General features: G+C 50.7%; 3 protein-coding genes across 9 annotated transcripts; 2 read left to right on the top strand and 1 right to left on the bottom strand.

Annotated features, from left to right (window-relative positions):
- The first annotated feature begins 8,377 nt into the window (after nt 1-8,377).
- NR1I3 (nuclear receptor subfamily 1 group I member 3) lies at nt 8,378-13,104 on the top strand. 5 transcript variants are annotated; one of them, XM_028091018.2, is made up of 9 exons: nt 8,378-8,510; nt 8,806-8,945; nt 9,403-9,533; nt 10,693-10,862; nt 11,080-11,219; nt 11,488-11,633; nt 11,717-11,833; nt 12,009-12,114; nt 12,975-13,104. In XM_028091018.2, the coding sequence occupies exons 2-9, from the start codon at nt 8,839-8,841 to the stop codon at nt 13,102-13,104; spliced, it is 1,047 nt and encodes a 348-aa protein (XP_027946819.1). In that variant the 5' UTR covers nt 8,378-8,510; nt 8,806-8,838. The 5 variants fall into 5 exon arrangements, with proteins under 5 accessions (XP_027946819.1, XP_027946820.1, XP_027946822.1 ...); XM_028091019.2 differs by lacking the exon at nt 8,378-8,510 and having other exon boundaries at nt 8,839-8,945; nt 11,705-11,833; XM_028091021.2 differs by lacking the exon at nt 8,378-8,510 and having other exon boundaries at nt 8,839-8,945; nt 11,705-11,833; nt 11,994-12,114.
- A 75-nt stretch (nt 13,105-13,179) lies between these two features.
- TOMM40L (translocase of outer mitochondrial membrane 40 like) lies at nt 13,180-16,852 on the bottom strand. Of its 3 annotated transcripts, XM_028091024.2 has the most exons (10): nt 16,764-16,852; nt 16,297-16,447; nt 15,937-16,004; nt 15,549-15,641; nt 15,167-15,268; nt 14,932-15,037; nt 14,633-14,755; nt 14,441-14,517; nt 14,121-14,223; nt 13,180-13,991 (listed from the first exon to the last, which is right to left on the bottom strand). In XM_028091024.2, exons 2-10 carry the CDS (start codon nt 16,409-16,411, stop codon nt 13,852-13,854), a joined length of 927 nt encoding a protein of 308 aa, XP_027946825.1. In that variant the 5' UTR covers nt 16,412-16,447; nt 16,764-16,852; the 3' UTR covers nt 13,180-13,851. The 3 variants fall into 3 exon arrangements, with proteins under 3 accessions (XP_027946825.1, XP_027946826.1, XP_027946827.1); XM_028091025.2 differs by lacking the exon at nt 16,764-16,852 and having other exon boundaries at nt 16,297-16,464; XM_028091026.2 differs by lacking the exons at nt 15,937-16,004; nt 16,764-16,852 and having other exon boundaries at nt 16,297-16,412.
- Nucleotides 16,853-18,925: 2,073 nt separating this feature from the next.
- On the top strand, nt 18,926-20,296 carry APOA2 (apolipoprotein A2). The gene is made up of 3 exons (XM_028090969.2): nt 18,926-18,977; nt 19,283-19,415; nt 20,179-20,296. The coding sequence occupies exons 1-3, from the start codon at nt 18,926-18,928 to the stop codon at nt 20,294-20,296; spliced, it is 303 nt and encodes a 100-aa protein (XP_027946770.1).
- The last annotated feature ends 147 nt before the right edge of the window (nt 20,297-20,443 follow it).

The following is a 20,443-nucleotide window of genomic DNA, read 5'->3' as shown; positions in this document are numbered from 1 at the left end:
TAAGGGTCTGCCCTCGGCTAGGGTCATGGTCCCAGGGTCCTGGGATGGAGCCCTGCATCGGCAGGAGCCTGCTTCTCCCTCTCCTCCCCGCTTGTGTTCTCTCTATCTCTGTCACTGTTTCTCTCTCTCAAATAAATAGAGAAAATCTTAAAAAAAAAAAAAAAAGAAAAAATCCCACAACTTATTTTTTTTTTTATTTCAAGATACTTTATTTTTAAAAACAGGTCACAACACTAAGCTTCCGGCCCGCCCTGCCAGTGTTCAAGCTACAAATGCCCCACAACTTATTTTTAAAAAACAAACAAAAAACAACTGCTTATTCATTCAGTCTCACGGTGACAATATGCCCTCCGCTGTGCCAGGCACGATGGTAAACTATAAAAAAAGGAGATACACTTATTATTGCAATAACTTACTTATGACTTTGCACCCATTGTTACCTTTAAAATGGGTTTCAGCCTGCAAGTCCTGCCTCCGAGAGTCTAGCTTGCATCTTACTGCAATTCAAGGAGCGACCCACCTGGTGGCCCGTGTTTGAGAACCAGACTCTACTAGCCAAGTGCGGTGTAGGGAATGGATGTGAAAGATGAAGCCCACAGTCCAATCTGTAGAGATTATTTTTTGAGAAGATGGAATTTTACTAAACAATTATGTCATATAAGTTTCAAGGAAAAAATATGATTTGAGCAAGATGAAGAGAAGCAGAACACCTAGGGAAAAGTCATGAACTCCCTGATAACTTCAACTGCCATTCCTGTTTATCTAAATATCTAGGCTTCAGTTCTGCTTTCAGGAAATCCTTCAAACTCTCTTGCCTGTGATTCTTCTAGGCATTGTAAAACCTCTTAGCCTACATAAAGCTTCGGTGAGTCAAAACTAAACTCTCTCAGCTTCAGCTACGACACCCTCTTGATAATTTCCTTCATGGCCTGTAATAACTGAGTCATTAATAGCTGAGCTACTCTCAGCCAAGAACCACTGATCTCTTTTCAATAACCAGATTCAGATAAGACCTCGAATACCCTTTCTCTAGCTAGTTCCTCTGTGCTTTTACATTTTCTTTCTTTTTCCTTAGTACTTAAACATTTTTTTCAAGATTTTACTTATTTATTTGAGAGAGAGAGAGAGCGCATGTGTGAGCAGGGGGAGGGGCAGAGGGAGAGGGAGAGAAAGAATTTCAAGCAGACTCCACGCTGAGCACTGAACCCCAGGCAGGGCGGGGCTGGATCTCTGGACCCCAAGATCATGGCATGAGCCAAAACCGAGAGTCAGATGCTCAACCAAATGAGCCACCCAGGCTCCCCATGAATTTAATTTTTTTTTAATTCCAATATAGTTAACACAGAGTGTTATATTACTTTCAGGTGTACGATATAGTGATTCAACACTTCTATGCATCACCCAATCTGCTCTTACACTTTCTCTGCCAAATCAGAAACAGAGAAGAGGGGGACAAGATCAGGTCTTTTCCCCCATCCACCTGAGATCCTCTGATTCTCACTTACCAATGGGATGCAGTTGCCTAAGTCAACCAGTTTCTAACTAGGCTAGCTCCTACTCACTCTATGCAGCCTACTCTTCTTGGTTTCCCCCACCTTTCTAATAAATGCCTAACTAGCATTGAAAAGATTGTCCTTAATGAAGCAGACCTCTCCAAATTTCTTAAACAACTATGCAAAGATTATAAAGAGAATCTAAGATCCCAGGTCAGAGGTCTGCAAGCTTTCTCTGTAACAGCCAAATAGTAAATACGTTAGGCTTTGCAGGCCTGATGGTCTCTGTTGAAATAATTCAAGCCAGCCACTACAGCTTGAAAACAGTCCTAAACGATAAGCCAATAAGTGGGGCTCTGTTCTAATAAAACTTTATTTGTGGACACTGAAGTGTGAATTTCATATAATTTTTATGTGTCGTAAAATATTCTTTTTCTTCCTTTTAAACTTTAATGTAAAAACCATTTTAGCTCATAGGCTCTGCAAAAAGAGGCAGCAGGCCAGATCTGGCTCACCAGCCATAGATGATTACATTACCTAAGTGTGCTACAAAGTGTGAGTTGTAAAATAGTAAATGGTAATAGATCAAAGAAGAAAGACATGGTCCTGGGCAAAAAGAGCCAAAAGCTTCCTGGGGAAAATGGGATTTGGGTTGGGCCTCAAGGGAATAATAAAATTTAGGCAAATGATGGAAGGAAATGGGAAGAAGGGAAAAAAAAAGATGTTATCTGTCTGTCTTTTGGGTGTTAACAAGAGAAAAGTGTTGAAATAAGATTGTGGTTGGTGACAGGGAAGCTGCAGGAGACGTGTGAGGGCCTTGAACATCAGAACGAGGAATGTAAACCTGACCCTCGCACATACAGCGTGTTTAGACTATTCTTGCGGAGGAAACAGGACTAATTTGGCAAGGGGAAGATTAGGAGCCGGGAGAACAGGATGGAGATGTAGCTGTTGTGCAACGTGTAAGACTCTGGGTGAGTGTAGGGAAAGTAACAGAAGAGAAGGGAAGTGTCTGAGCCAGAACCCGGGATGGGGGGTGGGGTGCACGGGAAAAAGCAGGCTGAGTGAGACTGGAGATTTGGCTCCATGGACACCGGAGCGAGGTCAGTGGCATGTCAAATGCAAACATGGCAGGTAGGAACCAAAGACAGCGCTGGTTCGGAAGTCAGAATGGAGTCGGGAATCGGACTAGAAGACTAAGTATCCTGTCAGAGAATCAGGATAGCAAAGGATCACGATCTGCTCTGAAAGACAGCGACCACAAAGGGAAACAAGAATGTATCCAGGCGACCCCACGGAACCTGCACTGCTAGAACAGGCCTGTCACAAAGTAGATTCCATTAAATATTTGCTAAATGAATGAAGGCATTCCCAAATAATAACATATGCACCACGTGGGAAGGGCATGAGCTTAGAATCAGACCTTAATGCATACCCTAGCCTACTTATTTATTCCATAAACATGTAGTAAATGTGCCCGGTGTATGTAAACCTTAAGGATCTAAAAGTGACAGAGGCGGCTCTTGACTTCAACAATTCACAGTTGATTGACAAGTGTCAGGAAGAAACAGACAATTGCTCTGCAATGTGGTAAGTGCTGTGACAGATGTGTGTGCAGAGGTGTAGCAGCTCTGACCCCCAGGCTCCCAGAGGCGATCTTCTGTGCTCAGGCCTGAAGGGCCAGGCGGACCAGGAGCACCAGGGAGGAGGGGTGTGGTGATTTGGAAGTGGAGGTATGTATGGCAAGTCCAACCGGACAGAATAACAAGGGCTGACGCTCAGAGGTGAGTGAGCATCGCATGTTCAGGGATCTCTAAATGTTTAAGCACATCTAGAGCCAAAATGTGACGTGTTGGATCAGGGGAGGGAAGTGGGGTTGGAGTAGATGAGGCCAGAGTGATAGATCAGGGCCAGATCACAAAGGACTGTGTGTGACATGCTAAAGAGATTGGATTTTATCCTGAAGGTGATGGGAAGCAAATGAAGAATTTTAAGCAGGAAAGAGACATGATCAAATTTGCATTTTAGAAATAGCAACAGCATGGAGGAGGGGCTGGAAGGGGATGAGGCTGGGCGTAGGGAGAATAATTTAATAGGTTACTGCAGTAATAGGTGGGAAATGGAGGGCCTGAACTCAGCTAAGAGGCTGGGAGATGGCATGACAGCCTTGACTCTGATCATTTTTAGGGAGCAAGGGAGAGAAAGAAGGCTAGGGGACGCCCCAGCTTCTGGCTCGGCATCTGGGAGCAGGTGGCAATGGAGGGGAAGGAAGGAAGGGAGAGGGTAAGAGAATGAATATGTATCGACTTCCTTCCATGTTCCAAGCACTGTCTAAGTAACTTTACATGTATTACTTTATGTAATCTGCACAACACACCTGGCTAGTGGGTGTTATTAACCCCCTTTTCCAGAGAAGAAAACTGAAGTTCAGAGAGTTTAACCCACTAGGGCCATAACCAACACAGATGTTTTTCAGACCCTGGGACAGGCATGTGGGAGGACGCTGAGGACACCCGTTAACCCTGAAAGCCTGCTCACTGTGGAGGTCAGGGGCATACCCCAGCAGCTCCCAGCCTCAGTCTTGCTCTGTGGGAGAGACTCTAAGACTGGGATCATTTCTTTTTCTTTTTTTTAAGTTTTATTTATTTAACTAATCTCTACATCCCACATGGGACTCAAACTCATGACCCCAAGATCAAGAGTCACACGCTCTTTCGACTGAGCCAGCCGGGCACCCCAAGGCTGGGAGTGTGCTTCTGTACTCACTCTGTGCTCAGAGAGGCATGTCCCAAAGGCACCTACAGGAAGAGCAAGGCTCAGGGCGATCCCTGGACCCCAGAAGAAGGGACAGCCCTGGGCCAGAGCATCTCTCCACCAAGCTGAACTCCCCTCTCAGCATCTCCTATGGATCTGGGAGGAAGAAGTCAGCCTCCCTTGTCTGGGATTGTCCCAGCCTGGTGATACCGGATTCTCACGGAGCTGGGTCTCAGTGACGTCAAATAGTTAGGGAAGGAGCAACAAAAGTAATTCAGCTAGCAACAGCCTGAGTCAGAATTTAAATCTAAGTCCGTATGACTCCAAAACTCACGCACTTTCCACTTTCTCATGCTGGGGTAGTCACCAAGTTAGGTAATACAGAAGTTAGTGGGGGTTGACAGTGGTTCATCTTATCTTTTTTTTCAGTATTATTAAGATATACTTAACATATAACATCATATAAGTTTGAGGTATAGAACATAATGATTTGACATATGTATATATTGTGAAACAATTCATCTGATATAGCCCTAAATGTTTTTCCCTGGTAATGAGAATTTTTAAGATCTACTCTCATAGCTGCCTTCAAATACACAATATTGGTAACTAGAGTCATCACGCTCTACGTTACATCCTCAGAATTTTTTTATCTTTTAACTAGGAGTTTATACCTTTTGACCACTTTTTAAAAAATATTTTATTTATTTATTTGAGAGAGAAAGAGAGCACGAGTGAGAGCGCACAAGCAAGGGGAGTGGCAGAGGGAGAGGGAGAAGCAGGCTCCCCGCAGAGCAGGGAGCCCCAGACATGGGGCTCAATCCCAGGACCCTGGCATCATGACTGGAGCCGAAAGAATGAAGGCAGACGCTTAACGAACCGAGCCACCCAGGCACCCCTCCTTTTGACCACTTTCACTCAATTCCCCCACATCCCCCACCATCCACCTCTGGCAACCAAAAATCTGATCTCTGTTTCTATGAGTTTGTCTTAGAATCCACATGTGAGTGAGATCACACAGTATTTGTCTTTCTCTGTCCGACTTATTTCGCTTAGCATAATGCCCTCAAGGTCCATCCATGTTGCCACAAATGGCAAGATTTCCTTCTTTTTATGGCTGAATAGTATTCCACTGTGTGTGTGTGTGTGTGAGTGTGTGTGTATTCTCATCTTTATCCATCTATCTTTTGATGGACACCCAGGTTGTTTTCATTTCTTAGCTATTGTAAATAATGCGACAATGAACACAGGGATTCACATGTCTGTTCAGGACAGAGATTTTATGTCCTTTGGATATACACCCAGAAATGGAATTGCTGGATCAGATGGTAGTTCTATTTTTAGTTTTTTGAGGAACTTCCATACTCTTTTCCACGGTGGCTGTGAATTTACATTCCCACGCGCAAGGGTTCCCTTTCTTCACATTCTCGCCACCATTTGTTATCTCTTGTCTTTTTGATGATGGCCCTTCTGACTGGTGTGAGGTGGCTTCTCACGGGTTTTGATTTGCATTGCCTGATGATCAGTGATGCCGAGCACATTTTCAGGTACCTGCTGGCCATTTAAATATCTTCTTTGGAAAAATGACTATTCAGGTCCTTTGTTAATTTTTAATTGGATTATTGGTGGGGGCTGTTTGTTTTTGGTTTTGCTTTTTGCTATTGAGTTTCTTATATAGTTTTGATATTAACCCCTTACTGGATGGGTCCTTTGCAAATATTTTCTCCCATTCTGTAGGTTACCTTTTCATTTTGTTGATGGTTTCCTTTGCTGTGCAGAAGCTTTTTAGTTTGATACAGTCCTACTAGTGTGTTTTTTTAAGTTCATTGCTTGTGCCTTAGGTATCGTACGGCACCATTTTAAGACCTACCGAATTCGAGATGCCTATGTGACATCCAAGTGAAGTCCGCTAATAAACTGGTGGGTGTATGCAGAACACCATCCTCGGGTCATCTCTCTGCCAGGGGATGGTACCCGCCTCCACTTAATCACTCGTGCTAGAAACCTGGAGTCATGTTTGACTCCTCTTCCTCTTCCTCAGCACGTGCTAGTAGCCACCAAGTTCCAAAGACAGCACCTCCCATGTATTCCTCAAAACCCTCTCTTCCTCCGCAGCTTCCTACTGGGCTAGCTCAGGCATAATCTTCTCCTAACTACATTATGGCAATAGCTTCCTTGCTGGTCCCGTTGCCTTGGTCCTGCGCCATCAAATCCGTCTTCCAAAAAGCCAGCAACGTAAGATATTGAGAATAAGACAGATCAATCCAGAATAGGTCTGCCCATGTCCTTTCTCCGCTTCCTCTTCAGAAGCTTTCTGATGGATGCATGCTACTTAGTCTGGGAGACAGAAGGTCCCCCGTGAACTGGCCCTGCCCACCCCTCGGCCTCCTGGCCCACCTCTCCAGAATCCTCCCCTCCCATTCCCAATCTGAAGTGCTGGGCTCCAGCAGGAGAGGCTTGTGTGTGGCTCGACAACACACACACCTTTTTGTATCTGATTTCTGGAACTTTCTCAGGTTGCACTCTCTGCATTCTGAACTGCATTTTGTTTTCACCTAACTCCTCATTATCTTTTCAAAATCAACCCAGTTGTCACTCTTCCAGGAAGCCTTTCCTGCCTCTTCCTCAACACCTTTTTGCCAAAGCGGATTAGGTGCCCCTCCTCTGTGGTCCCATATGCTCTGTGCACAGCACGTCATTGATCTGATTATGTTTCTTTATGTCTGTGCAAAGGTCTGTCTTCCTCACTAGCACATTTAAGTTCCATAAGGCCAGAAAAGCATCTTATTCATCTTTTCATCCCTCCTGTCTACCACAGAGTAGGTGGTCAGTCAATATTTGTTGATTAAATGAATGAGTACACATTCTCACAGTCACACTCAGGCGAGCATACCAACAGATGCACACACACAGAGATGTGCTCAGCATCTCCCAAGAACCAGATCTAAGCACCTGTGCTCTCTGGAACTCCACTTATTGCAAAACGTAATAGCTTATACAATTCATTCTGGGGACCTAAGCAAGGCTCTGTCTCCTCCCTGTCTCTGTGTTTTTATGACTCCAACCTGCACGTGGGTTTTAAACTCATATTTAGGGCAACATTAATTCTAATTGAACTCTTAATGGAAGAAAAAGACAGGACCAAAAAAAAAAAAGGAAAATGCTTATTTCTAGTGGGAGAAGACCGTACAGGTACAGAAGCCCAAACACCCGGGGAGGTCTGTGGTGAGAAGGACCTTTCAAATAAGAAGACTCAGCTTTGGACTTTATTCCGGTGTGTGTACGATATCAGATCTATCCAACATAGATCTGATAGATATAGACATAGACATAACTAACATATTGTCCATCCCCAAAACATCCAAATAGCTCTTGAGATATTTTTCTGTTCATAGATATTGGGAGAATACACACACACACACACACACTCTCTCACTCTCTCTCTCTCTCTCTCTCTCTCTCTCTCTCACCCCTGCAAAAATATTCTTCAGTGCCAATGAAGCACTTAGACAACCCTGGTGAAGACTCCTACTTGCGATTCTTAAACCTACTCATTAGAAGTCCATCTTGGCTCCAGACAGGACCAAGAGCATAATTTGTGGCGCCCACTGAAAAATGAAAATGCAGATTCCCTTGTTCAAAAACCATTGAGAATTTCAAGACAGCAATGGCAGAGCATTAAACCAAACCCGAGACCCCTCGAGGCCAGGGTCCTGTGTGCCTGCACAGGTCACATGCCCACGAAGCCAGCTCGGTGCAAGAGTCCTCAAATCAATCCTAACTACTACCTCTAATTTGTTAAGAGGACACTCTGATGTAATTCTCAGCCCTCCCTTGTTAGGAAGTGTAGATCTCACTAGCTCTTTGCATAAGTTCTTAACGAGACCCCGGTCTCTTTCCAAGAACCTTCCTTTTGGGAGCCTTGTGCAATTGGTATGCCTATTCTTTTACTATTGTCAAACTGCACGTGAAAAACCTTGCTCTGTCTCTCCTTCTCTCTTCCCAGCTTGTCCAAGATCCAGGTTCAAAGGAGGCTTACAGATCTAGCCTGAAGCTCAGTAGTAGGGAAGATCTCCATGGGTTTGATAAGCAGCAGCTTCTAGTGAGTCATGAGGTCCCCCAGGTGCCAGCAACCTACACCATGGGCATGCTGGGAAAACCTCCCACCTGGGCCTTTGCCCTGGGTCCAGAGTCTGTGCCTTATCTAGGTAGTCGCTGAGAACAACTGGAGGCCATACACAGCAGAAGTTCCTTGTTTTCCAGGTACAGAGGGCCATAATCCCTAACTGCAAACACTGGCAGGTCCTGAGACCAAGGGGAAAGTAGGGGCAGAGTGGAAGTCTGGGGAGAGGCAGCCCACACCAGATTCTGTGGCCTGCGGGTGACAGGCCTAAGAGTAGCAGGTAGGAAATCTTTTGGGGGCCAGAGACTAAAAGCAATAAAGTACAGATAATGCAGAGGGTCAGGCCCAGGGCTGGTCTGGGAAGAGGTTCTAAAGAAGGGGGAGAAGAACGTCAAGGGTGGCCTTCAGCTGACTGCTAACCCTTCCCACATCCAGGGGCCTGTGACGGCCATTGCAACATCTGAAGCCATGGCCAGTGGGGAGGATGGGCCAAGGAGCTGTATGGTATGTGGGGACCGAGCCACCGGTTATCATTTCCACGCCCTGACTTGTGAGGGCTGCAAGGCCTTCTTCAGGTAAGAGCCCCTTCCCCAGGAGAAACAACCTGCCAAACTGCCCACCAGGCAGCCTTTGAGTTGTGGCACATGCCCGAGCTTGTCCAGCTATGTTACTCCTGCCTCTCGGAGCCTAACTGCGCTGTGGCTAGCATGCTACATCTTGCCAACCTCAACATCTCATAAATAGGGGCATAAATAGAATAATAGGGGGAAGGCCGTGTCTGTCCTGTGGTCACAACCCCTTAGTCAAGAGCACTTCTTCTGTACTCACTACCTGCAAAGCACCAAGCCAGTGATCTTGTGCCCCTGTGCTTGAGATGTGTTGTACCCTACCCACCCTTAGGGACCCTTGGGCACAGCTCAGGTTAGCCCACGTCCCCACACATCCTTGTAGATCATATCTTCTCAGCCCCTCACATACCACCTGTTCACTGCCATCCGCAACCACCCTCCCGGACGTCTCCATCTCTCACAGACGAACAGTCAGCAAAAACACTGGTCTCACCTGCCCCTTTGCTGGAAACTGTAAGGTCAACAAGGCCCAGAGGCGCCACTGCCCAGCCTGCAGGTTGCAGAAGTGCCTAGATGCTGGCATGAAGAAGGAAAGTGAGTTGGCCCCCTACCAACGCAAAAACCCACTGACTAGGTCTCTCCGCTTTGCCCTCGTTCCCAAAGCATATTCTCCACACAAGAAGAGTAAGCTTTTGGAGACAAGTCAGATGTTTCTATTCTGCTCAAAACCCCAAAGGCTCCCCGCCTCTCTTACGGTCCGAGATCTCGTGGTCTAACTCCCCCATACAGCCCCCCAGATTTCCTCTCCTACTCTTTCCGCCTTGCCCCATCACTCACAGCCACACTGACTTCAGTGACACCCTTAAGCACACCCAGCACACCTTCCTGGGGACTTTTGCACTTGCCAGTCCCTCCACCCAGATTGCTCTTCCCCTAGATAACCACATGGCTTGAATTTCTGTCTCTCACGTAAGGTGCATGTCACTTAGTAGGTACTTGATGACTGTTGAATGAATCATCGCATGCCATTATTCTGTGCCACATAATTAGGCTATGCTCCCAACAGACCATGTCACCGGAGCTCACAGAAGTCAATGTGCCGGAGCTCACTCAGATACAAAGTTACTGCGTCCATGTTCAGACCCTTCCATCTGACTCCCAAGCCCTTGCTTTCCCGTGATAGCACGCTACTTTTCAATATGGAGCAGCAGAAACTAGAAGTCAAAAAATCTTGACTCGCATCACTTCAGTGTTTTCTGACCTTGGACCTGCCACTGGAATGCCAGCCCGCTTGTGTATCTGAAAAATCTGGACAATAACATCTGCCTTGTCTACCCTCTACCCATAGGGTTGTTTCATCCAGCGAGATTTAACCGCAGAACCCTTGACATTATAGGGCTATGTAAACAGAAGGTGATGCTTTAGGAACCAAGAGCCCTCCCTCTTCAGTGGTCACCCAGAAACCAAACATCTCCCTTCACGGCGACCACTTTATTCTCCACCCCTCCTTTCCCCCAGCTGGCGCCTTGTTTTCCGCGGTGGGGCCTCCTGGGTTGGGGAAGGTGGCCAGGGATCCCCTATCCGCTGGGGCCTCTAGGACTTCAGCCGCGCCCAAGGAGGCTGCAGGAATGCTGCTCCCTCCCCACATCCTTCGTTGCTCATGGTACCCGAAGGCTCCCAGACAGGGGGCTGGCAGAGAGAGGTGCTCCCCGCGGGTCTCAATGGCACTGGCCTTCATCTTCCCTGGGCACAGTGATCCTGTCGGCAGAAGCCCTGGTCCAGCGGCGGGCGAAGCAGGCCCAGAGGCGGGCCCAGTGGGCACCTGTGCAGCTGAGCAAGGGGCAGCAAGAGCTAGTCCAGACACTCCTGGGGGCCCACGCCCGCCACGTGGGCACCATGTTTGACCAGTTTGTGCAGTTCAGGGTGAGCCTTTATATGGGCTTTGGGCTGAAAGGGGACCAACAGGGTGCCCGAGGAGGCTGACCCGAGGGAGGGGGCGGGTGTGCCGTGCCCCAATATGGAGGACAAGACTTCCCCAGAACCCCACCGTTGACAGGCTCCTCAGCCCGGAACTCTTCCAGGAGAGGGCTGGAGAGAGCCCTGGGGCCAGGGCCACTCACTCGGGCTCTGATCTCTGCAGCCGCCAGCTCATCTGTTCATCCACCACCAGCGCCTGCCCATCCCGGTCCCCGCACTGCCTCTGCTCAAGCACTTCGCAGAGGTCAACACTTTCATGGTACAGCAAGTCATCAAGTTCACCAAGGATCTGCCCCTCTTCCGGTATGTGACCTCCCCTTACCTTTCAGGAGGAAAACCCTGCAATAAATTATAAACACACACACACACACACACACACACACACACACACACACACACACACACACACACCAAAAACAGTCACTGACCCTCTAAACCCATCTTGCAGACTTTCCAAGGACCAGGTCTTGAATTCCCTCTTTTGGTTTTAAGTATCTCAAGCAGAACTGGGAGCTCCTCTCCCTCTGAAGTTCAGGGCAGAGCCTAAAATGCTCTTGTCTGCTCCCCACAGGTCCCTGCCCATGGAGGACCAGATCTCCCTTCTCAAGGGAGCAGCGGTTGAAATCTGCCATATCGCACTCAATACCACTTTCTGTCTCCAAACACGAAACTTCCTCTGTGGGCCGCTCTGCTACGCGCTGGAGGACGGCGTCCACGGTGAGGCCCGCGGGTAGGCGGCCCTTGCCGAGTGGTCTGTGGCCGGGTGACCGGAAGGATCCTGAGGCTAGCATCTCCCACAGTAGGGTTCCAGGAGGAGTTTTTAGAGTTGCTCTTTCGCTTCCATGCCACACTGAGGCGACTCCAGCTCCAGGAGCCTGAGTATGTGCTCATGGCCGCCATGGCCCTCTTCTCTCCCGGTGAGCATCCCCCAAAGCCCAGAACTTTTGCTCCTCCACCTCTGCCCAAACTCCCAGCCCTGTGAATCCCTCCGTGCCAGGGATTTGGCTTCAAACCCAGCCTGGGTCCAGCGTGCCGTAGGCCCATGCCTGCTCCCCATCTGTCCTTCCCGTCCCCCACCCCCCTCTCTTACAGACAGGCCTGGGGTTACCCGGAGGGAGGAGATTGATCGTCTGCAAGAGGTGATGGCACTGACCCTGCAGAGCTACATCAAAGGCCAGCCGCCAAGGCCTCGGGATCGGTATGGGGGAGCCTAGGGGCTTGGAGGCTGCGCGGGGGCAGGAAGGCAAGGGAAACACGGAGCTCGGGAGGAATGCTTTTACTGTCCTTTCCTCTGGGAAACCAGGTCCCTTGGGGGCTCTTGTCCTTCCCTCGCACCTCATATGGTTCTGGCATCCAAATCCCTCCTACTGCTGTTTCATCTGATTTTTTCCAGATTTTTTTTTTTTATTCAGTAGAGATGCAAAGTAGTAGCTCACAGGCTCCGTATAATAGCATTCTTGAGATTGATGGCATCCATCACCTTACCCATCCAACTCTGCAGGCTAAAGCAGCCTTCCAAGATTCTTGTTTGCTCTCTTTCCTTCACCCTTCCCTTCCTCTCCATTGGCCCATTCCTTTAATTTTTCATCCCCCTTGAAGTTATTATGGTCATTCAGTTTCATGGCCAAAGCCAGTCCCTGGCTCAACAGTCCATGATCTATCCAGGCTCTGGGGTACATTCTGCTTGTTTTCGTTTGTTCCTCAACAAGCCAGTCTGGCCAGAAGAGGGATGCTTTAGACCATAGAACACACCCACCTTCTAGAACCTGCTCTAGAAGGCCAGATCCACAGATTCCACACAGGTGAAGTTCTGACCAAGTCTGGGGCTTTCTTCACACTTGGCCCTCAGACCTCTGGGTTCAAGAAAAACAGCATGGTAAGAGAAGACCTCGGGGACCCTTGGAATTTTTGATAAATTTGTCATACCAGAGCATGAGTTTCTCTAGTGTTCAGACCTAGCTTCACTGAAGGAAAGTTTAGGGGAGCAGGACCTCAAGACAAGACTCTCAGCCACCTAACTTTCTTCTTTCCCTGGTGACCCCACTACTTCCTCCAAAGGTTTCTGTATGCGAAGCTGCTGGGCCTGTTGGCTGAGCTCCGGAGCATTAACAACGCATACGGGTACCAAATCCAGCACATCCAGGGACTGTCCGCCATGATGCCACTGCTCCAGGAGATCTGCAGCTGAGGCCCCAGCTTGCCTCCTTCCCCAGCCCAGCCATCCGCACACGTTGGACTGGAAAGGGGAAAATGCTGGGGGGGGGGGGGGGCAGAGGTTGGGACCAGTAGAAAGGGAGCCCAGTGGTTGCAATGAAAGACTAAAGCAATAACTGCCTCTTCATGCAGTCTTGGGGTTGGTGGGGGATGATCACGGGGACAGAGTTGTTCTCTGGAAGCATGGAAGATGGGGAAGGAGGAAGCCTCAAGGCTAAGAGGTAAAGAAGCTCCTTCTGGGAATGGGGGCGGGGGGCACTTTCTGAGGTCAAAGGTTTAGCCCTTCAGCCCTCCTCTTCCCAGCCCTGGGAGACTCTGGGACGGAAAACAGGACAGGGAGCTAATCCCATGCAGACTGTTCTGCTTTGAAGAGGAAGAAGCTAGGAGCTTTAATCGATAGGGAAACGGAGACGGGGGGAAGTGAGGGGAGAAAAGTTGGCCAGACACACCCCTTAATCCTCCTCCCTTAGTCCAGAGCCACAAGAGCATGGGAAGAGGAGCCTGGGGCCGGTGGCAGAGGTGGGGGCCTCACACCACTGCCGCAGCAGCTGCCCCTGTGGGAGCTCCAGTTCGGAGGAGGGCACGGTCCTGTCCCCGACTCTGCTCTTGGGACCCACAGGTCACCCGGCAAGGTGGGCTCTGGAGAGGGGGCCTAGTCTCTGGCCCTAGGGCACCTGACTTGGAGGTTCCAGCGTCTGTGGGGGCTGGCTCTGGGACCCCCTCAGCCCACAGTGATGCTGAAGCCACAGTGGAATCTGTTGCGCCAGTGATTGAGGAAGGCTCCAAGGGCTAGGGTGACAGGTAAGGGCGGCATCTTCTTCTCCAGCACAGCACCCACACACCAGTTACTGTCCACCAAGCCTGTTGGGGAACAGGATACACACGAGGTTATTTCCCAGGCTCGGAGACAGGGCTCAGAAGCAAGCTTGCCTCCTCCCTCTGTCGGCCCGGTCCCTCCGTACCTCCAAACGCCATCTTCATAACCCTTACCTCTAAACACCATGTTGGCCTGGGGCAGAGTCAGGTGGTAACCAAAGGAGAAGGTTGTGTCTTGTAGCCTTGTGTTGGCCTCAAATTCCACTCCAACCTGGACCTGCGAACCACGGGCAAGGAGGGGAGAAGGATGTGTGTCAGTCAGGACCAGAGGAGTCCTGACGGGGAGGGCGTGGTCAGTGAAACGGAGGCATGCGGGAAACATCTGTGCCGTGTGGGTGGGAAGCACCGAAGGGCAGCGGGGCCTTTGGAGGCGTGCGGGGGGCACAAGTTCACCACTGACTTGCTGGGGCGGGGGACGGCATCGGTAGTCTCACCTGTTCGTTTGCCCTGTGGTAATAACTTGCGTGGGCCCCACCTGATCCCACATTCAGTGTCGCTACCCAGTGTACCGCTGTAAAAACCAAAATGCGGGAGACGAGGAGCGTTACCGTAGCAGGACACAGGCCAGCAACCCTCACCGAGTTCAGAATCTCCCCTCCCTGTCACGATTCCTCCTCACCCCGTACCCGAGTACTTCCCAGCCAGTGTCAAGATGGCGCCCTCTTCGCCTGGCCGCCGGTGATAAACTAGCTCTCCTCCCAGCACCAGCCGATGGGTGAGGCTCTGCAGGAAGTGAGCCACCATGATCACTGTGGGGTAGTGGGGAGACACGGAGTCGGTCCCAGGGACGGCATCCAGGCCTGCTCCCCCACCCCAGCCTGCCCAAGAAGTTTCTAATCCCTCAACTGTACAGACGATGAGAAGGCAGAGGCAACATCAGCAAGCGGGCAGCCAAGATACAAAGCACCCCGCCCCAGTTCCTCACCCGATTCCCCAATCAGGTCGGGATTCCCCAGGGTCAGAGTGGCTGTACAGTCATCTCCTCGGTACTCGCCATCAAACTGCCACGTCAGGAACTTGGCCTGTTGCGTCTGGGTAGGGAGAACAAGGAGTAAAGCCCCCCCTCCCCGCCCGGCTCCTCTCCCTGGAGCCCCCCCAGAGCAGGACACTCATGGGGAAAGAGGAAATGCTTCAGGATGGAGGCAGGAACCATGGGTCACCTGGAAGACAGCCTTGGCTCGGAGCCGCTCTGCCAAGAGGAGCAGGACCTGGGCGTTGAGGCTGCCACTGCTGTCCATATCCCCTACCACAGTGGGGAACACCTGTTGAAGAGCAGACACAGTAACACTGAGCTGGGGGGGCACCACTCAGCTTCCATCCAACCAGCCAGGATTTCTTAACAGTACCCAGCGCCCCCTAGTGGAGCCACAGAGACAAACTCCGGCTCATCACACAAATATTTCCCCCACTCCCATTCAGAGGAAACACAGAGAAGCAGGTGCCCTGTACATTCTTCCCCATAACGCACTCATTTCCTCCTCCTCTCGACCCGAGTCCCGGCTGGGCTTTGAGGGAGATGACCCAGGTGTGAGGAGTCCTCACCTCGGTGGGGCTAAGTTGCCAGTCCCCTGCATAGGCCGCATGGAGGTGATAGCCTGGCAAGCCCAGGGCACTCATATGCACAGTGTGAGCCACCTGAGGAAAGAGAAGTCATGGAGGAAAGCACTCCTGCCCATTTCAATCCCCGTTCCACCCTTCCTCTTCTCCCCATCTAGAAGGCCTAATAAGAATCCCAAATATCCCAGCATACACAGAGGGTCACCAAAACTAAAAGCAACAAGTCCCCCAGGCAAGGGAAGTAAAGAGAGCCCCGCATCCTCCCTCATTTGTCCCACATAGCCTGGTTAAGGCTTGAGTACAAAGGCAAGGAGGAGAGGATCCAGGGATAGGCAGAGAGGAACCGTAAGGAGGGCCAGAGAAGTGGGAGCACCTGGAAATGGCTGCTCAGAACCTTGTTGACAACGAGCTTCACTCCCTCCATCTGTGCTGGGAACACATCTGAAGGGGGTGGAGGGGAGGGGGAGGGGAGGAATATAAGCACAGACAAGGAACCCCTACCCCAAGAAGTAGTCTCCCCTTGCAATCCCACTGAAAACACTCTGGAGGCACTGACCTCCTTTCAAGTCCTACCGCGAAATGTTCCACTCCATTCGGGCACCTGATCCTCCCGGAGCCTGGATGCCCCAGCTGGGATCTCCCCTTTCCTGCTCCCATCACGGGACACCCAGCATTCAAGACCCTCCCCTCCTCTGCCCCTTCAACGTGAGACACCCAAATGCCAAGTTCTCACCTTTGCATAGCCGGTGCAGCTCATCGAAGCTCCCAGGGTTGGGCAGAGGTTCCTCTCGACGGGGACTCCGGCGGGGCAAAGCCCCCATCGGTGCCAGGCCCAGTGTGTTCCCCATTTCAGTCCAGAGAACAGGGGAGGGGCCGGGGTTAGCCTGAGAAAGGACGCTATTGCTCCCTCTCCCCCCCACGGGTCCCACCCCCCATCATCCGACTCCCCCGTCCCAGAAACTTCCACATGGTCCGATGCTAGACCTGGAACAGGAAGAGTGGGGAGAGGGTACCGGTGGGGAGATTGAACCCAAGGCACACTCCCGTCCCATCTTTGATTCTTCACCCCACCTGTCACCCCGTCCCCTCCCCCATTCTCTAATCCTAGCTCCCATCACAGACCTCACCCAGCTTCCCAGTCTTTCTGCTCTCCATTCCTAGGCCCCAAGGGGAGGCTTGGAATGAAGCAATAGCCCTTACCGTCTCAGATTATCATGCTGCCCCTTTTCCCCCGGCACACCCCGGTCATCTTGATGGGGGCAGCCATCTTGAGTGATGGCAGGACTGCGGCTTCACGCTGCATTATCAGCGTGGTCATGAGCGCCATCTTGGAATCGGGCAAAAAAGACATCAAAGACCCGACCCTCCCTTGATTGGGCCCCGCCCAATCGATTAAAAAAAAAAAAAGCTGCCTGCTTCTCCCAGGGGCCAATGGGAGAGGAGGAAGCATCAGGTCCAAGAGAGCTCCAACCCAAGCACTGCAGAGGTGGGCGGGACTTGACTGGTTGCTCCTCAGACTTAACTCAAGTAGATGGCCTTAGATCCCCCGGCCTCAACAAGGTCGGGAAAACGCTGTGAATGTACTAGACACCAGAGGGAGCATCTTGGAGCTTGGGCCACTGAAACTCCTTTCGCCGCACAGCCTGGAGGCTTCCGTTTTGTGAAGGGTGGCAGAGGGAATGATCGCGAATGCTGCATTCGAACCCTGGTTCATACGGCTCCCAGGTGCCCCCTACTTCGAGCCCCCTAGGGACTCCTCACAGCCCCCCATAGTACGCCACGGAACACAGTACACACCTCCAGATGAGTACTACTCGAAAGTACCGCTCCCCCTACGGAGACACGGAGGTTTACACCTCTCAAAGTTCACCTTGTAGTTCTCTTGGTGGAATGGGACTGGGTGAGAGTTTGGGGCAGAGGAGCAGGGGTCGCAGCCTTAGTTCTAGCAGAATGATTCCCGGAAGCAACTGTCCCCTATCGGCTAACCCTTCCTCATTGCCCAGGTATAGTTGGCAGATAAAATCAAGGAATACGGGCTCTGGCCCCCAAATGCACTCCACTCCAGAGCCAGGGACAGTCAAGTACTAAGCACTCTGCAGAGGAATAATTGTAGATGGAGTAAGACTTTTTAAGGCCCCGGTCACTTCCCTCACTAGCCCTCACACCTCCATCTCCATCTCTCAAGAATGCTCTCTGTGTACACTTTGAGGGCAAAAGGGCAAAAGGTACAAATGCTTCTGATATCTATTTAGCTGATTTCACCCAAATGCCTTGGGCTTGGGGAATGTACCTTTGTCCTCCCTCACAATTAGGGCTGGCACAGGGGCTGGAGCCTTGGTCAGAGGGATGCTCTGGCCCCTGCTGACTCATATTGGGTGACCATCACCTTAGAATGATAAGGTAATCCAGTGACCAGGGAACTTCAACCTTTATCCTTGGTAGAAGACTCTCATTCACTTCCTTTCTTGCCAGAGCCCACCGTTTGGGAAGGGGAAGGCAGGGGCTACTTTCTGAATTTGTTTTATTGGGGGTAGGGTGTACTCACTTATCAGCCCTCAGGAGGGTCATTCTGGGCTCTCATGTTTTCTCCCTCATCTCATTACACATTAACTGAAAACAGGACAGATTCAATCACACCTGCCCTCTGGCCCTAACCCTTATTCTCCTAATCCTCATTCCCCTCAATCCCCTAATGCTCCTGATTTCGACTCCTTTCCCCTTTCTTCTGTTCCCCAATACCTCTCTACCAAAAGCTGCAGTGAAGGGGGTAGGGCTGGGGAGACAAAATCTAGCCACAGTGGGACAAAGTTACCAAGGGCTGAGGGCTTATATGTCAGGGCTTTCTGGAAGAAAACTAGGAATCCTGCTTCCTGCAGCATTCAAAACCAAAGACAGCTAGCCCCAGACCCCAAAAGAATGAAAGTTGACTAAGCCTGAAGTATACCCCCTTGGCCTCCACTAAGACCTGCACCCCCTGCCTCCCACCTCATCATCATGATCCCCCACATGCTTGTCCCCTCCTCCCCCATTTCTCCCCCTTGTTTACTCCAACGTGGGCCCTGCCCCACTGGGGCTCTTCCACAGTCCTTATCACCTGACAGGGGGGTGGGGAAGCAGAAATGCATATAGCTCCCGTCTCCCCAGCCAGGCCAGACACAGAAAGCAAGGGCAGAGACGCCAACCAGGTAGGGTAAGGGAGCGAGCAGTGTGGCCAGGATCCAGAGCGGGCCAGGTTTTAATGGTGGGAAGGGAGGGAACCAGGGTGGAGTGGGCACCTAGGTAGAGGTCTCTGGGGAGGGGCTGAAGCTCATTCCTCCCGCACCCCCAACTGTTTCCAGGCCACCATCCCCACTGTTACCACCATGAAACTGCTTGCCTTGGCTGTGCTTCTCCTCACCGTCTGTAGCCTGGAAGGTGAGTGTGATATGGAGAGGGGTCCCAGGAAGGAGAAGGTGCCCTTAGGGGTCCTAGCTACACATCTGTCTGTGCTCCCATGACAGAGTGCTCCGAAGAAAGATCACTCCCTCTCTAAAGCTCAGAAAGCTCATCCAAAGACCTGGAGCTGGGTACCTGTTTGGGGAGGGGGCTGAGAGAGGGGGCTGGCTACTGACAGAGGTATGGCAGGAGGCCAGGACTCATTGCTGGGGACCCAGCTGACGAGGTGTGTGTGTGTGTGTGTGTGTGTGTGTGTGTGTGTGTGTGTGTGTGTGTGTGTGTAGGGGCTTTTGTTCGGAGACAGGCGGAGGAGCCGAATCTGCAGAGCCTGGTCTCTCAGTACTTCCAGACCATGACCGACTACGGCAAGGACCTGGTGGAGAAGGCCAAGGGCCCAGAGCTTCAGGCCCAGGCCAAGTAAGTCTTAGAGAAAGGGGCTCAGGGGGCGCACCTGGCTGGCTCAGTCAATGGAGCATGCAACTCTTGATCTCCATGTTGTGAGTTCAGGCCCCACACTGGGTATAGAGATTACTTAAAAATAAAATCTTTGAAAAAAGAAAAAAGAGAAGAGAAGAGAAGAGAAGAAAGAAAGAAAGAAAGAAAGAAAGAAAGAAAGAAAGAAAGAAAGAGAGAGAGAAAGAGAGAGAGAAAGAGAGAGAAAGAGAGAAAGAGAGAAAGAAAGAAAGAAAGAAAGAAAAAGAAAGAAAGAGAAAGAAAGAAAAAGAAAGAAAGAAGGAAAGAAAGAAAGAAGGAAAGAAAGAAAGAAGGAAGGAAAGAAACAAAGAAACAAAGAAACAAAGAAAGAAAGAAAGGGGTTCAGGAACCAGGGAGCTATAGAGAGAGAGAAGAGAAGATGGGAGGTTGCACAGAAGATGGAGCTCAAGTGTGAGAGTTAGAGAGGGTGAGGTTTAAGTTGGAGAGAATAATTCCTTCACCACCTTGTAGATCCCAGGGACCTCTTGGACAGAGAGGGCCAGCAGGAACTAGGCTTTGAATTTCTCTCTCTAGAATCTGTTCCTCTACTCAATGGAGGGCTTGCCTCCCCTCCTGGGAGCATTGCCATGCCAGGATGGACGAGGCCCTAGAGTTTGGGGAGCTGGGTCTCACCTCCCACGAGCAACGAGGCCCCTGGCAGCACCTACGGTCTCTCGAACTGACCTCTAATCCTTTGAACATACAGGGCTTACTTTGAGAAGACACAGGAGCAGCTAACGCCCCTGGTCAAGAAGGCCGGAACTGATCTGATCAACTTCTTGAGCAATTTCATGGACCTCAGAACACAGCCTGCCACCCAGTGAGGTGTCCAGACCATTGTCTTCCATCCCCTGCTGGCCCCTAGAACACCCACTGGCCAGGTCTGGAGCCCTCTCCCAACATGCTCCTTGTTTTCTACAATAAATATTGAAGGAGTCGGTGTGAACCTGGTGCTTTGGGGACTGGGAGAA

The sequence above is a fragment of the Eumetopias jubatus genome, unplaced genomic scaffold (assembly GCF_037043125.1).
Source record: "Eumetopias jubatus isolate StellerSeaLion01/CBP00866 unplaced genomic scaffold, mEumJub1_p1.0 scaffold_12, whole genome shotgun sequence".
Lineage (NCBI taxonomy): Eukaryota > Metazoa > Chordata > Mammalia > Carnivora > Otariidae > Eumetopias > Eumetopias jubatus.
Note: the sequence above shows the minus strand (reverse complement) of the source record. Positions and strands in the feature narration are given on the sequence as shown.